Consider the following 15,997-nt stretch of genomic DNA (forward strand, 5'->3'; position numbering starts at 1 on the left):
GGGGGATTAGTTTAACACACAAGAGTTGCTGCAATTCTATATATATAAAAAAAAAACAATTTGTACATCAATTGAAGAAGGTCTAAACACCATTTGAAAGGAAAGACAGCCGATTCTTATAGCAAACAAACAGTAAATCACATGCGCCTTTTGAATAATATGTGGATCCCAGCTACAAATCAAATGGGACATGCAAATCGGCATTTGCAGCTCATAGCATTCAAATCCAGTTTGCTTTGCTATTTATAAAGATAATGCAATTAATATGATTTAAATTCGTCGAGATATACTAGACAATTAATAGATAGTATTTAAAGATGAAGTTTTTTCCCCATTACTGTACAAGGATAAATATTAACAATCCTACTAAATAAACTAGTGCTAGCATCAACTTTCAACTTTTGCTTTCTCAACAAGTGCTGAAGGAAAGTGGTCAGTCCATAAGTGATAATGCTTAAAGCTCTTGTTTTGGAAAGCCAATATGCCAATTGATTGCCTTCCCTGCAGATGTAGGGTATGCACTTCTATGTGGAAGAATGTAGCATTGAAGTAATATTAAGCAATAAGAATTCAAGGTTAAATTACATCTGCATGATAAGAACTCTGTTGATAAGCTTTGCTACCATTCTAGAATCCCCTTTGATCCAAATCTTTGAAGCTCGGAGATCGATCCTTGCAAACTAGCCTCCATCCAAGCACCATGCAACTCAGCTAAAATGAAAATATCTGGATCCTGCAGCAGATGTACTCCCATTACTCTCCAATAACAAAGCCACAGAAAACGCTCCATTGAAGGAACCTATCAAAATTAGCCTTTACTACTGTCATGAGAAATCCAACAAAAAAGGAGAGTAGTAGTTGAAGAGGCCGGCAGGCCAACGATTCCTTAGGAGATTAGCTTTGCTAGGTCAAGCCGAGAGGCAATATAGTATATATATTTGCGGATAAAGTTAACAAAAAAAGAAAAAGGACAGTGCAATTAAGATTCAATTGAGTAAAACTTCACATTAAATTCTTGAATTTGTAATTTTTTTTCGCATCAAATGAAATAGTATTTTGTGCTTCTTCATGGCAAATGCACACTCTGCTTTATGGTTCACTGAATCAAGCATTATATTTCAATCCTAAAAGGCAAATATAACGGATGGATTTTTTCCTATTTGTAAAATAGATGGCTCTACATGCTTACAAGTAATTAATGTTCTTTTCCTTCTGAAGAAAAAAGGTTACAAGATGCAAATTTTTGGATTACTCATTAAAAATGGATCTCAATTATGTAGTTTTTTTTTTCTTGATAATGATCTTACAATATTTTTTTTGTTTTTGAAGACATCTCTCTATTGTAATGCAAACTTCTCTTTGGTCCAATGACTATCGTGACACACGTTTGTGCTCTCACACCATTATACATACTCTCATCTTTATGATGCGCGTCTCTCTCAATTCAGAACAGAGAAAAAGAAGAAAAAAAAAAACCTTCAGCAAGATGGCATCACAACCGTCCATAGTCTCTCATGTTACCCCAAACATGCTAAATGCTAGATTACTAATATTACGCTTTTGGGAGATTCCGGTGGTCTTTATGTTATTGTTAGCAGAGAGGATCCAGCATCCCTTCCCGCGGGATAAAAATTTCTAAAAAATTTCCAGGCCTCACCGCATGCCCAACATTATGCAAAATGAATGTCATTTATGAATTCATTGCATTACCTCTAAACTAAGAGTGTACATGGGTTAAGTCGGATCGGATCATGAGTGACCCAACTCGACATGATTTCTTGTTCGGGTCCTAATGTTGATCCCAGACCCAACTCAATAGAAGATCGAATTAAGTTAGGTCGGAGTTAAAATTTTTCATCCAAGAGGTCATTCAGGTCGATCGGGCCCATGTATAATCCGATTCCTAACTCAAAAAAAATGGATCCGAATCGAGCCACACATGGAGTTCTAAAATGAAAAAAAAATTAATTTTTGGCAAAACAAATTCTAGCCTCATCATAAAATATGAATATTTCTTTGGAAGCATATTATGACACATTTAATATAATAATTTTTTTTAACAAGGCTCTGAAAACAATTAAAAAGAGTTCCAAAAGTCAGGCATTTCTTAAGGATTATACCAATTATTATATTTGAAGACATCTAATATACGGAAACAAAGTATACATAGAATACTAAACCGGTCACAATATCAATCTATATTCTAAATATCAAACTTTCTATCCAAAGATATTACTTAGCTATTTAGTTTGCCACAATATCCTCCATCATATGAATAGCGTCAGATCAAGAAGCTTGGACCGGTGGATTGATGACACCATTTATTTCAAACCAATTAATTTGCCACCATTAAATAATTCGACAAATTACACAATTCCTAGTGCTTCCAAGCACTATGCTTTCATTTCTACCATATTGTGCATAGATGAAGTTTACAGATTTTCTACATGCTAAAATATGTATGTAGGTTAACCTTCAATTAGAATAAACTGATACAACATGTTCAATGATTAATTCTTTATAAATCATTAAGTAAAACAAGAAACAAGATTAAAGAATAACAACAAAGGTAATTAAAGATTCCATGATTTATGATCTTGAGTTTTTTAGCCTACTTTTCCTGTTAAACAATTCCACAATTAAATATGTTCAATTGCATGCTAACAATAAACTACATAATTTTCATCAAATTGAGTTGGCTCGGGTGAATAGGTCAGAAGACCCAAATTAGACCCATATAATAATCAGGGTCATAACTCAATAATCCAAACCCGATCCAAAATATGGAACGAGTTCAAATTTGAAACCCCACCCAGCCCTACAAGTCCTTGCACCGAATCTGGATCGGGTCTAAGCAGGTCCGATCACAGGTCAACTTGATCCATTTGCAGCCTTACTTTAAACAAAAGTAGCATGAAAAAATTCTAATATCAGGCCTCCACTTGTAACTCAGACATGCATCATGCGGGTACAAATAAAGCAAATACTAATGGGATGCATTTAGAGTAGGCATTATCATGACCATTCTAGACTGCAAGCAAAAACAAGTCAGACCACATTTTCTCATACTTCATAAGATTCGCAATGTGTTGGACTACAAAAATCATCACATGCTCGTAAAGGCAATAAGAGGATGACAATATCATCGAATCAGACCAGGAATACGAAATGTGAAGTGGAAGAAGTGCCAAAATCTCCGCAATGTCCGCCAAGAAACCCAGAATTTGAAATGTACACTTCTTTTTGTGTGTGTGGGTGTGTAGCTGCTTCTTGTTACAGCATGCTCAGTGTATCGAAGCTAAAAACTCGGTAATAGAAATAGTGTGCAGCCAAAGCTAGCAGAGACTACCAGAAGAGGAGCATGCAATCTTCCGCTTCCACATAGAACAGAATAAATCTTTCAGCAGCCAGGGCTATAGAATATTCAGAGAGCAATAGGACATTCATCGCAATGTAGAATAAATATCAGCAAACCGATAGAAAACTTGATATTTTCTCTAAGTTCCTATGATACATATGCCAAGATAGAAGCACAAACTGAATGGATAATTAATCAGATGAACTTTAGATCTTCAACACTGATTTATGCAAGATGTGGCCTCTTTGGCTATCATGAAGTCGAGCGTACCATAGATACAAAACAGAGGGTTGCTTAGGAACTCATCCTTAAACTCAAGTACTGGTCATTAATTATGGCATCTGTACAGAACACCTTGCATCTCAATTTGTCCCTATGTTGAATAGAAACATGCACCTTTAGTCAAATGGGTCAATTCGGGGGTCATGCTCGCTGGCCATTGCCATCCCTGTGCAGAGGCATGTGGGGCACATGACCTGTAAACAATAAGCCACAGATTATACGAATCCCCATTATGAAAAATGGTGGTGGAGTGGGGGGCGACCGCGAAACAGAATGTCTCAACTCTCAAGTGGCTGTGATGTATAAAACATCCATTCCGAACCACCAAGAGCAAATAGAGATGATTCAGTGAAGCCTAGATAATGCCTCTCAGTATACATCTCTATAGGTCATGGAAATCTAATTAACAATAGCTTTTATCAAGTCCCATGAAAAAATACATGATTTTTCTATCATATTTTCTCATTGCTTTTAGGAAATAGACAAACAAGAACCAAAAACGTCAGCTATAATTACCACAACTCAGCTGATATAATAGTCACATATTGGTTAACTTTTATCAGCATCACAATGTAATGTGCATAATGTCTTACCTTTCCTGACCCTGAACAATTCGAACACCTCTCTGTTCTTGGTGGTGATAAAGGCTGATCGCCATCATTAACTGTAGCAACAGGCTCAACTAAAACAATAGCTCCACTGCTCGAACAGCGGGCACAGGCAAGGTATCCTGGAACAACAGAGAGACAATATTATCAGATAATACTTCTAACTGCAACTCAAGGGCAAGCTCCATATGGCAATGAAGTTAAATTAACATATATATCATCTTGATCAAGGTGCGAGAATTTTCCTATAATGGATAGCTTAAGATCTTGAGAACAGCTGAAATTATGCTTGTACAATTTTAATATATCCTATGAGTTAACTAGCAGGGTTTCTATTAGATAGATGGAAAACAAGTAAAATGAAGAGTGCTACAGGTAAAAAAAGGAAGGAAAAAAAAACTTGGAACAAATCCATTCTAGCTCCATATATCTAGCATGTCTGCCATATGTTTGCCAGATAGAAATGTTCAGATGCAATATTGCTGCTGGAATCATCTTCCATCAGCCTCACAATGTTGGAACCCATGTCTCTCAACCTCCTGATGGGTTCCAATGTAGAGGGCTAAAGAAACTAAACAGAGTACAGTTCTAAGTCTGACCAACAAGCAATGTCCACAACAAGCACTGTCCAACTGGAAGGCTGGAACAAGTTTTCCAAGTCTTGTATCCCTACAGTCATAAAGGGCCAGATCCTTAGCGTGAGGCTTTTTAGTCCTTAATTTCTTTTATTTTTTCTTAGGTCTCACCACTTCTTTACAGATGTGCCACCAAATGCAGGCCGCAAATCTACCAATGTGTCTCCATGCCTTGTTGTACATGACCAACCAGACAGACTTATGCTCCATCCTTTCCAAGTGAAAACTTTAAAACATTTCTAACAAATCCCTGAGAAAGTTCCTACCAGTCAAGTAGCAAAAGGAAGCACACTTTGGTTGCTTAGTACTGGGTGGATCCAGCTCACCACTCGTACAGGTTATAACATCTGGCCAGCTCCTGATAATGGATGGGGATTGGACACAGTATCATAATCGCAGCTGTACATTGAAGGACCAACAACTGCAAATCATAAATTTGACCACTAAAAGAACACAGAAAGATCTTGTTTTAATGACAATAAGATTTTGTCAACTAACAAACATAGTACTTCTTGAACCAATTTCCTAAAAGCAGTATGCTTTTCAATCCTATTAGAATCCTATTAGAAGCTTACCCTTTCCAATGAATCCTGGCCTGCAACATATGCTGTCAACAAGAAACAAAAAAAGCACCATTCTTCATATAGTGAGAACTGCCATTACATTTCCAAATTTTAATCCGCAACACTTACATCCTGATCAAGACAACTAAAACGTTGACCCTTGCCAACAGATTCTGGTCATATTGCTTAAGATGGTTTAACAAAAACACTTCCTTGAAAAACTTCCTTGTCATAATTCTTAGTTTTCAGAATTGTTTATATTGTTTTTGCCTATCAAGAAGGCAGACATCATTATTACATATTGTAGTAGGTGGAATATAACCCCAGCATCAACCCAATTCTTTTTTTTTTTTATTCTTTTTTTAAACTGCATTGATGGGTCTGGGTTTGCATCCAAACCTAGATCCATTCAGGTACAACATTGACAACAGCGAATCCAGCTTCAAAAAGACTCCAACATACCCAACTAAAAGAAGATGATAACAATATTGTGTATAGTCCATCAAATTCATTGAATCCAGACAAGATCATCTAGTGATGAGTTTTTCACCCAAATCCTAGAACCGAAAAAGAGTTTTGTTGCAGGTGCCAGTCATGAACCAGCCAGATCTATTTGCACTGATTTTAATTGTCTGAAGTGTTCATGTTATACACAAACTAACTGTCAACTCACCAATCATATGATCCATTAACAGATATATGTTACAAAATTTGCAACATGACAAAGTCATGGGCCTATTTCACTGACCCATCCACTGTTTTGGTGGCTTCCAGCTTTTCTAGAGCTATAAGAGTCAAAAAGGACAAAAGCAATTGTCTTGAATAGGGGGTTTAGAAACATGTTCACCGTTCCATTTTAACCAATACATCTACTTCTAATCTAGACTAACAATTCAATAACCATTAAGCAAATAATCTAGAAGAGGAAGGAAAAGGAACATGTCATATGCGTCATGCCATTGGAAACCTAGACTATGATAAAGCATCACTGCTAACAACATTATATTGGTAGCAGAACAGTTAAAAGCAACCGCATGCCCTTTGCTTTCTGTTTGCTATTCCACATGAGATCTATAGGAAGCTACAGCTTCCAATCAATTACCATGGTATCATCTAAAGTTGCAGAACAAGGGCTATTAGCCCTTTAAGAATTCTTTCCCATAAAGCTATGAATATGAAAACTTTGTCTTCTGATCAAAAGTAAAAGATAGAAGAAAATTATTCCCCAACAAATATCCCTTCAACCAAAAAATATAAAGTGGACTACCCTTCAAGCCTGATAAATACTGCAAGGTGCCTGAATGTTTGTAAACATAGGTCTTGCATGAGCTTTCAAAACATTTTCCACGTAATTTTTTTACTATATCCGATGTTCCAAAAGACTATATATTGCAAGTTTAAAAGAGACCTACATTAGGATATATCAAAGATTTATTTATATGATTTCATGTCTTAATGGAAAGTTAAGGATATAGAAGACCACCAGTTCCCAGACAGTATTTGCATCTCTTGTGCTCTTGCTGCTTGACATTGTTAATCTCCACAACCATTAGGGCTGAGATAACTCCAACTGCTCCCCCTGAGAATGATGCTACTATTGGATCAACCTGACTGCACATTTTCAAGGAAAAATTCAGTGATAGAAGAAAAGAGACCTCTGCGAATGCTCAAAAGAGCACATAGTAATTTGTAGCGGCCCATCACATCATTACCTCCAGAAAGCTAATTTGAAGATCAACCACAGGAGCACAATAAGCATGGTTATTCTAAGGGTTCAAACAAGGTGTTCAGGAACGAAAAAGAAAAAGAAAAGTCCTGCATTCTACAGTAAAGGTCTTCTAAAACAATCACTATAGAGTCAGAAGCTCAATGAATTCCATAGTTTTATGATCTGCAGACAATGAAAGCAGCTGCACGAAAGGTATATACTGACAAAGCCATCAACAACTAACTGCATCTGTTGAAATCTCTGTTGCATGTGAGAGAGGCTCAGAGGCTCATCTCTTGCAGAACTAAAGAGAAATAATTTGAATGGCTCCTACATAACAGTGATCTTGGGCCTTTCAACAGATAGTATGCAAGCTCTACATGTGCAATAAAATGATCCCTTTAATAAACATCGGTCACATGCAGCAATACTCTAATTCATCAGGCCCTCTAAAAATAGTTTTGAAAAATTAGAGAAATTTCATATTAGTTTTCTACAATTCCTTGCAAATAGCAATTCCATTGTTGGTTTGTTTACCTAATTTGTTTATCAAGTGATGGCATTTCTCTAGCGCTGCTTGTATAGGGTGTATATAAAAAAAGGAAATAATCTATCCCTTTCTATATTTTTTTTGAACTTTGTGAACTGAGATTTGTAGGTGTTTGGTTGTAAAAGATACATTCCAACTTTACCAAAAAAGAAAAGATAAATTCCAAGAAGGGAAGAAAAGAAAAATGTAGATATAAAAAAACTCTCTTGAAGCATATATTGCAAAATTCATGATTTTAGAGCTTTATGAAATTGCTGTTTGCAACCAAACACCAGGTTTTATAAAATCATTACTTGTAATTAAAAAAAAAAGCATGCAGAAGCAGGAAATTCATGATGTTGGAGTACATCAAGATGCATCCTAAGTGGGGAAGTCTTTGTTACTAGTTGTGTATGCAATCAATGATTGGGAAGATTTAGACAGCCAATATACATCTTAGATATGGTTATAATGTTACAACTGCCATTGCTATGTTATAGAATCATACAACTATGGTTAAGAGTTATGACAAAGAATCTATATACTGTTTATTATTTTGAAATATGTTTCTTATATCATATTTAAATATAAAATAGCATTATTTAGATATAAAATATTACCACCCTTGTTATTTTACTTTAGCAATTATACACCATATAACTATGATAATCACAAAGAATCTAATGCTGATTATTATTTTGAAATGTTTCTAACATCCATATTAAAATATGGAATAATTTTATTTAGATTTAAAATATCCCCAATGCTGTTATTTTGTTTTGCTAATGTTATGCACCATTACAGTGGCAAATAACAGTTGATATAACAAAATAGTTTAATATTTGATTTTTCTTATGCTGCTCAAAAGCAGTCAATTATAAAATTTTCAAGACCTGACAGTTTTTGGTTCGCAGCCATTATAAAGTTATAGTTGTATACTTGTATCATTAAAAGCATTCAATCAAAAGCCTTGGACCAGGAGAATATATTTACTTGTCAATAAAAAATCTTGGAGAAAGGGGAAAGAATAAAAACCCTGCCCCTCATGAGAATAATCTTGGTTTGAACCTGGAATATGGCTTATTAACAAATTACAATTTTGGTTATGTAAAAGTAAATCTATATGCATAGCACATTCTAATTCTCAACATTTTTGAAGGAATATGTGTATGCATGTATACAAAGCTGTATGAGAATAAGTTAACTAAAACAGATCGCCATGTGACAGGGAGTACCTCAATTGCATTGGCAAATGCACACTACGGATAAAATCTGCATAAGATGTGCCCCCTAATCCCAATTTAAGTTCCAGCTGGAAAAACAGACCAATTTAAATTACTAACAAGATCTATATATGATTGTCTGCTATAGAAAAGTGATTATAAGCATGAAGAAAAAAGGATTGCAGTTTTTCAGTTCATCCATCAATCACTTAATAGAACTAAATATTTTATTTCTAAAGTTAATGTACGAGGCAGCTAAATGGCCTAAATTCTCCATATCATCAAATTTACAAGCACAACCCTTCCCCTTCACCTATCCCTCCTCACTGTCATCATTCACTTGCCACAAACATCATCCAATAGCATGCTTACCACCTCTCCGACATAGTACAGTGGCTTAGATGGCATGGATAGGTTGGTGGTGGAGACTGAAGAAGAATAAAGTTGATGGTTAAAAAAGTCAAAGTTGGAATTGGTTGGGTAGTGCTAATGACTTCCTATAAATTTACTCCTACTCATTTACCTTTTACTTTTGAAATGGATTAAACAATGGCATATACAAGATAAAAAGAAAGCTTATAATGTAAATAAAGACAACGCTGATGCCAAGACTAACTGGCATGGATTTTAAAGAACAAGATTTCAAAGTAAAACTAACCATATTCCAAATTTTGTATGACTAGGAATTATTGAACAACTGAGCTAGGATTAAGACTTACAGTTGGTGCCAGAAGTCCACCAAAGATGATAATTCCAGAAATGAGAGAGAAGCATGTAGCATAGTACAGCTTTAGATTTGCTGGTGTCTGTTTCAAATACAGCAGATTTAAACTCAAGTTAGTTGACAAAGAACATCCTACTTTCAAAATCAAGTATAAAGCCCAGTCTGAAACTAAGCTGCCCCTAGAAGACAGAAAAGCTCACCAAGGGAGGCAAAAATGGAATGAAAGATGGAAAATCAGGAAGTTCATTATCTCGTTCTTCATTTAATATTCCAAGTTCGGCACTTTTTATTCTTTGTTGTATCCGCAGCCTGCGAACCTGAAATGAATTAAAGAAGGATGTTGAAGAAGCATGATTAAGATACACAAATTAGAATTCGCAAACTTACTAGATATCTTTAAATATTCTGATACTAGGAAGTGTATTCATCTCTAAGTTCATGGACCAATTATTTTACACTGTTATGAAAAAGAATGGAGTTTTTGTCTTGATTGTCCAGAAGTTATTTCTTAGTGTCCTTTCCTATTCTGATACTATTATGAGAAGAGCAATTGGAGATAATTTTCCATTTCTTTTGACACTCAATCGACCACAATAATCTATTCTTTTTCTTTCAGTCACTCAAGTAATTACCTACCTAGTATCACGAATGAATCCCCTAAAGTTAAAAAGATGGGACCTGCACCAGTGATGGGGCTAGTCTGCACATTTTCTTTTATTAGAACATTCATCTCTCTCTCTCTCTCTCTCTCTCTCTCTGCTCAAAGTATCATAAAACTTAGATCTAAACAATTAATTATGATTTGCAACTTCTGATTCCACTATTTCAATTAAGTCTTTCGCACAGGACAGGCTTTATTCACAAGAGTAATTGTTGAACACTTGAACTGATTTGGCATTCTTCCTTCTTGACATTGATCACAAGTTTTAGTAAAGATTTTGGTGCATGTAATATACAACTCACAGAGCGAGCACAAGATATTCAAGATATTAATGAATGATGGATAATACCATTGGACTGATCGAGATCAACTTTGCTCAGTAAATGCATCATTTACTCTCTTCTTTTGTGAAAAATGCATCATTTACTCATTCTAATATAAATTTTAATAGTAAATTCCTAGAAATTTTCTAGTTATCATGCATGCTGCATCAATATGTTTTCACGATGAATCCATTAATTTATCAATAAGAAAATAAGTATTTATCAACATCCATTACACTATGCTTTTTCAGACTGGAAGAATAACTTCTGTATCAGGTAGTGAGGAAAGTTCATAAGTCATTACAATATGCTACCAATTAAAAAAAAAACAAAAGTTAATACTGACCAAATCAACTTGATCCTAGCCATTGAATTCATTCTCACTTATTGACACTAACAAAAACACACCTCCTCCATGTGCAAAAAGATTTTATTTCGACGGCTTCTAATATTGTCTTGAATTTCTTGCAATTCCATTTTAGCAAAGTCTTGAACTGTTTCAGGTCCTTCAATGATACAAAACCTGCATGGGCTCAAATAAAATCACATTATCAAATTAGCAAGAGTTAAAAGGATCAATAGTTCAATTTGAAATCAAATTATAGTTTTGAGATATTTCTGAATCAAGCATGCTTTCTTGTAGCTCATTACAAATACCATCAAGCGGTCATTATATGACGATAATCACTATCACAAATTACATGCAAGGTGCAATGAAACCATGGCCGGAGCCAGGGGGTTGCAGGGGCAGGGGGGTGGAAAATGCCCACCCTTAAAATTTAGGATTTAATTAAGTTTCTAAAAATCAGATATTCTTTTGCCCCCCCCCCCCCCCCCCCCAACCACCACCACCCAAAAAAAAGAAAAAGAAAAAGAAAAACGCACGCACGAACGCACACCCCTTTTATATTTTTTTAGCAACTAATAGATACGGCTACAATTTAAAAGTTGTAATAAAATTGACTGCTTAATCATGGGAAATTTGTTAGTATTTTGTGAATTTCAAAAGAGGGAGATGTCAGTTCCTTATTTGTTTCTAATTTCAACGAACCAACATGTGTTTTTAATAATTAAATAAATGAGAGAGCAACCCAACCCCATTAAAACTCTAACCCCATAATTCTAAGAAATACTTACATCTTTCTCCTACCAGCTTTCTTCCAAATAGATTCTTGCTTTTCAAGAATCAGATATAATTGGAAAGCTAGAGAAAGAAGAAAGAAGCAACGGAGGAAGAAGGAACTTTGAGTGTAAAATGAGAGAGAGGGCAGGGGGACTGAGGAGGAGAAAGAAGACAACAGCGTCTTTACATCAGCACAGGTTCTCTCATTTTTGCTAGTTCTTTTATTTTTTATCTTCATTTCTTCTCTTTGCTTGGAAATAATTAGAAACCTAAGTGTTTGTTAAACTTTCTTTCTCTAGTTGTTTTCATGCTTGTGATTAGGGATGCATATTGAGTCAGGCCAGCCCCTGGTCCACTTGACCTAGCCCACATTATAAGAAGGTTAGGTCAATATTTTTGTGAAGTGGGCTGAGCTCGAGTCACAAACTTCTAGACCGATTAAAAAATCGGGCAAGCTTGGGCTAGTCATTTATAACTCGATAGCCCAACCTAGCTCATCCCAATACTTATACAGCATGTACAAATATATCTGGCATATATAGTACACAAATATAGTAAAAATGTAATATTAGAAATTGTATATCACATAGGTAAAACTACTAGTCACTTAAGAAATTGTTTTTCTAATTAAGGATTGTATGTAAATTATTGATATGGATTTGGAATTATAAATATGACTATGGAGGATGAATAAGAGTGATATTTTTTGAATTTTGATTTGTTAATAATTTAGACTAGCCTGATTTTAACCGAAGCTCACTTGTAACTTGTCGGGTTGAACCTGGGCTCATGCATGTCGGGTTAAGTACAGGACCAGACTAAGCTTGGACCAAGTGTCTAGTAACCTGAGGTGCGCCAGAGACCATCTATTGCCCAACCTAAACCACCCAATGTGCATCCCTACTCGTGATGTTAACCAGAGATGGAAATGATAGTGTCAGCAACCCAAATTTATAAAAGCAACACAACTGATTTAGGTCCCACCAGAAAAAAAAATAAAAATTGATTTAGGTGTGGTACATCAACTATGAATTACACTCATATCGCAAAATCTAAAATAGAAATCTTATTCTAAAATATCACTACAGCTCCAGTTTTAGTGTTGTCTTGTCCCCCTAAAGCAAAATCCAGGCTCCATCACTGGCTGACACTTGAGCAAAGGGACTCAAGAATTTGAGGAAGGCCTAATTACCCAGCATCCAATCAAGATAACATATTGCTGCAGAAATTCTAGAATCAAGTTCTATGAAGGTAAAAATCTTTGTAAAAATATTGAATATCTAGATGCATCATGCTAAAGAAGTAGCAAGCAGTTTCAAGAATAAGTGTAACCAAGTTTTGCCGTACCATCGGCACCGTATCATACTAGCACCAAACTGATATGGTCTCGTACCATACCGACACTCGGTATGTCTTGCCATCTCGTATGATAGCATGTACCGATACTATACTAGAATGATACCGGTATGAAGACAGGCGACATGTCAACTTTAAAAAGTCAGGAAGTCTCTCCTTCCTTTTCTCTTTCCTAAGATCTAAATGTAGTCCTATAATAGGACAGACGATAAAATCTGTATCTTGCCGACAGCTTGAAAATCTTGAATCACAATGAAACATGTAAAGGTCTATGGCCATGATAATTAAATGACCTAAATCGCATTAGAAGAGGAGCTTAATTTAAGACGAGGATAATAGAATATGGCCGTGCGGCCTTGTCTTGAACAAAACCAAAGATAGGCGCACCAAAATGGGGGGAAAAAAAGAAACCAAAAGATACGGAGCAATCCAACAGGGCACAAGATCATTCCATCAGGAAAGAAAGCACCTTGTCATGTGTGACTAAAAACTATCAAGAATTAATCCGCTAAAAAGAAGCAAGAAAACAAACCCAACTGCTGGAATTTTTTAAAAAAAGAAAATCAAGGGATTATATACCCGGCACCGGCTGGGTTTTTCTCGGAGGAATCGGCGGCGGCGGACTCGACCGAGGGGGCGAAGGAAGAAGGAGACGTGTCGTCGGAAGCCATGGATCTCCATTTGAGGAGGGCGGGCGGGTGCCTCGCGTTCAGGCGCTGCGGAGCAGATCTCCAGCAACTCAGATTGTGACGGATGGAAGGCTTTGTGGGCGAGGAGGACGAACACGTCAGTATCCGGCCCGAGCACAGCATCTTCTCCTCTCCTTTCCTTTCCAAAACAAAGAAAATAATATTACTCCGCCCCTTCTAATTCCACTCTTTCTCTGGATCTTAGGAAGCTATCAGGTTAATTTCACTCTTTCAGTCTTTCCAGTTATCTTCGGAAGCCATCGGGATGGAAGAAGGCTAGAAGAATTCTTGATTTGGGTATTTTGTCATGCAGGGGCGGGGAGGGAGAGGAAGAGGGGGGAGAAGGGAGGAGGAAAAGGGAAGAAGTGGCGATACGTGGAGCCAGAAACAAACGAGCGAGCAGCGGTGGGCTTCTCTTTTTCTTGTTTTCGTGTATACATATTAATATTTAAACAATCCGGAGAGATTATATAAATACAAATTTTTAGAATCGGGTATCTCACAACGCCTTGGGAATTGTGAATTCTAGCTCGGAGCCCTAGTCAAGATGCTGCCGTTTAAAGCTCGGTTTCTACGGGAGGGAGATATAGAAAACAAGGTACTCTGTATCCGACCGTACTATATTAATTTAGTATCTGTATTCGATAGGTATGATGTATCGATTTCCAATATGCTAAAAAAAATTTATATTATAGTACGAAGTCCAATACTGAGATAGTAAAGAAAGTGCTTGCATCAAGGGGTGTTCTAGAGAAAGATTTGTTCATAGTGATTGGCGGGATACAGTAGGAAGCGGCGGAGCAATGGCCATCCATTATTCAGGAATATTCAGAGATTGGTGTTCGAATGTCGTTCTATCCAGATTGCTTACATGTATTGGAAGGCGAACAGTATTGCTGACTGGATTGCCTCTTTTGCTGCTCATCATCCAGGAGAGATCTTGTGAACTGCGTCTGACCCCTTTTCTTCTCTTATGTGTCATCTTGTCTCTCTTAATTCTGCTTGTAGTACTTATGTTAGATTGAGGTGAGCTATTGTTGTAAAAAAAAGAAAGAAAGAAAGTAAGAAAGAAAATAAGAGGAAGAAAGAAGAGAGAAGAAAAGAGGTAGTTCTTGTGGCATCACATTCTGGACTCATAATTGATCTTGTCGCTCCAGTGGGAGATTTTATATATATATATATAGATATATGATGCAATTTTGTTGGATTTATTTGATTTGCAAGTAGAGTAATGCTTGGGATCCCGCTCCAACGGATACAGAGTTTCATGTAAGATATGGCACGCCAAGACTGATGCTACATATGAAGATTATTTCAACACATTGGAGGGAGTTGGCTTAGTAGAATTATATATGGCAATTTCTTTTCTTAGTATAATTATATAGCAATTTCTAAATAACATGGAATATATATGAAATTAATTTATCCATTCAGTTTTATTATGGTAAACCCTTTTTTGATAATAGAACGAAGCAAATTAAGGGAATAGGTACCTTGGGAATTCCAAAAAATCGAAAGCACCCGATAAAATTATGATCGAGAAATTTTGATTAGGATTATACAGCTTTGTCGCTCTGCTTTATCCCGGACTTTATTCTATCCAATCAAATAGCCTAAACAAACAATTCTAGTATCCAAAATAGTATTTATCCTGCCATAGATCTGAACAAGATTTGGTGAGTAACGTGGGTTCCTCCCATTACTCTCCTCCTTCTCAAATAAAAAAAATTATAGCACGTCTTCATCATTGATTATCCGATCAGATAATTTGGATTAATTTTGAACCATAGTTAAATCTGGTAGAGAATGAGGTCATGACTGTATGAATAAAATTGTGAAGGACGACGAGGTGGGTGTTTACACGCTATGAAGACGGAGATTGAGACGTGAGAGAAGGATATTGTCATGCTTGTAATCACCACCTTATGTATATACTTATTTTTTATTTTTTGAGAAAGATCCCTTGCCCGACCATTTGGCCGCGGACACGTGTAGTCTCATGGCCTGCTTGCGTTTGTGCCCATGGTATCTTTGGGTCAATTCTCCCGTTGATTTGAGCGAGTGGCGCCAAACAGCCGTTGTGGAAACTTGTCGACCACCATTATTTTAGAGATACTGCTTAGAAAATGACTTTGACTTGCTTTCGCATTGGGAAGGCCACTCCCACAGACAAAAATCATAGTGGGCGGGCATTATAGAGTGAACATTTAGGAGG

At 36.3% G+C, this 15,997-nt stretch overlaps 1 protein-coding gene across 2 annotated transcripts; it reads right to left on the reverse strand.

The window, feature by feature from the left end:
- Window positions 1–466: 466 nt before the first annotated feature.
- Window positions 467–14,212, reverse strand: LOC103710788 (protein ORANGE-GREEN, chloroplastic). Of its 2 annotated transcripts, none has more exons than XM_008796679.4 (8): window positions 13,673–14,212; window positions 11,023–11,137; window positions 9,831–9,947; window positions 9,626–9,712; window positions 8,919–8,995; window positions 6,930–7,057; window positions 4,234–4,370; window positions 467–733 (listed from the first exon to the last, which is right to left on the reverse strand). In XM_008796679.4, exons 1-8 carry the CDS (start codon window positions 13,903–13,905, stop codon window positions 620–622), a joined length of 1,008 nt encoding a protein of 335 aa, XP_008794901.2. In that variant the 5' UTR covers window positions 13,906–14,212; the 3' UTR covers window positions 467–619. The 2 variants fall into 2 exon arrangements, with proteins under 2 accessions (XP_008794901.2, XP_008794902.2); XM_008796680.4 differs by lacking the exon at window positions 467–733 and adding an exon at window positions 3,443–3,834 and having other exon boundaries at window positions 13,673–14,210.
- Window positions 14,213–15,997: the final 1,785 nt, after the last annotated feature.

Source organism: Phoenix dactylifera, chromosome 2, assembly GCF_009389715.1.
Source record: "Phoenix dactylifera cultivar Barhee BC4 chromosome 2, palm_55x_up_171113_PBpolish2nd_filt_p, whole genome shotgun sequence".
In the NCBI taxonomy this organism is placed as follows: Eukaryota; Viridiplantae; Streptophyta; class Magnoliopsida; order Arecales; family Arecaceae; genus Phoenix; species Phoenix dactylifera.

Bases quoted from the DNA above. Each gene is read 5' to 3' on its own strand.
- LOC103710788 (XM_008796679.4), bottom strand. From the start codon at position 13,905: ATGCTGTGCTCGGGCCGGATACTGACGTGTTCGTCCTCCTCGCCCACA. The intron at 4,371-6,929 runs GTGGTCTTCTAT...CTGTTGTTCCAG, and splicing joins CAAATACTGTCTGGGAACTG to GATACCTTGCCTGTGCCCGC. The intron at 734-4,233 runs GTAAGACATTAT...CATCTGCTGCAG, and splicing joins ATTGTTCAGGGTCAGGAAAG to GATCCAGATATTTTCATTTT.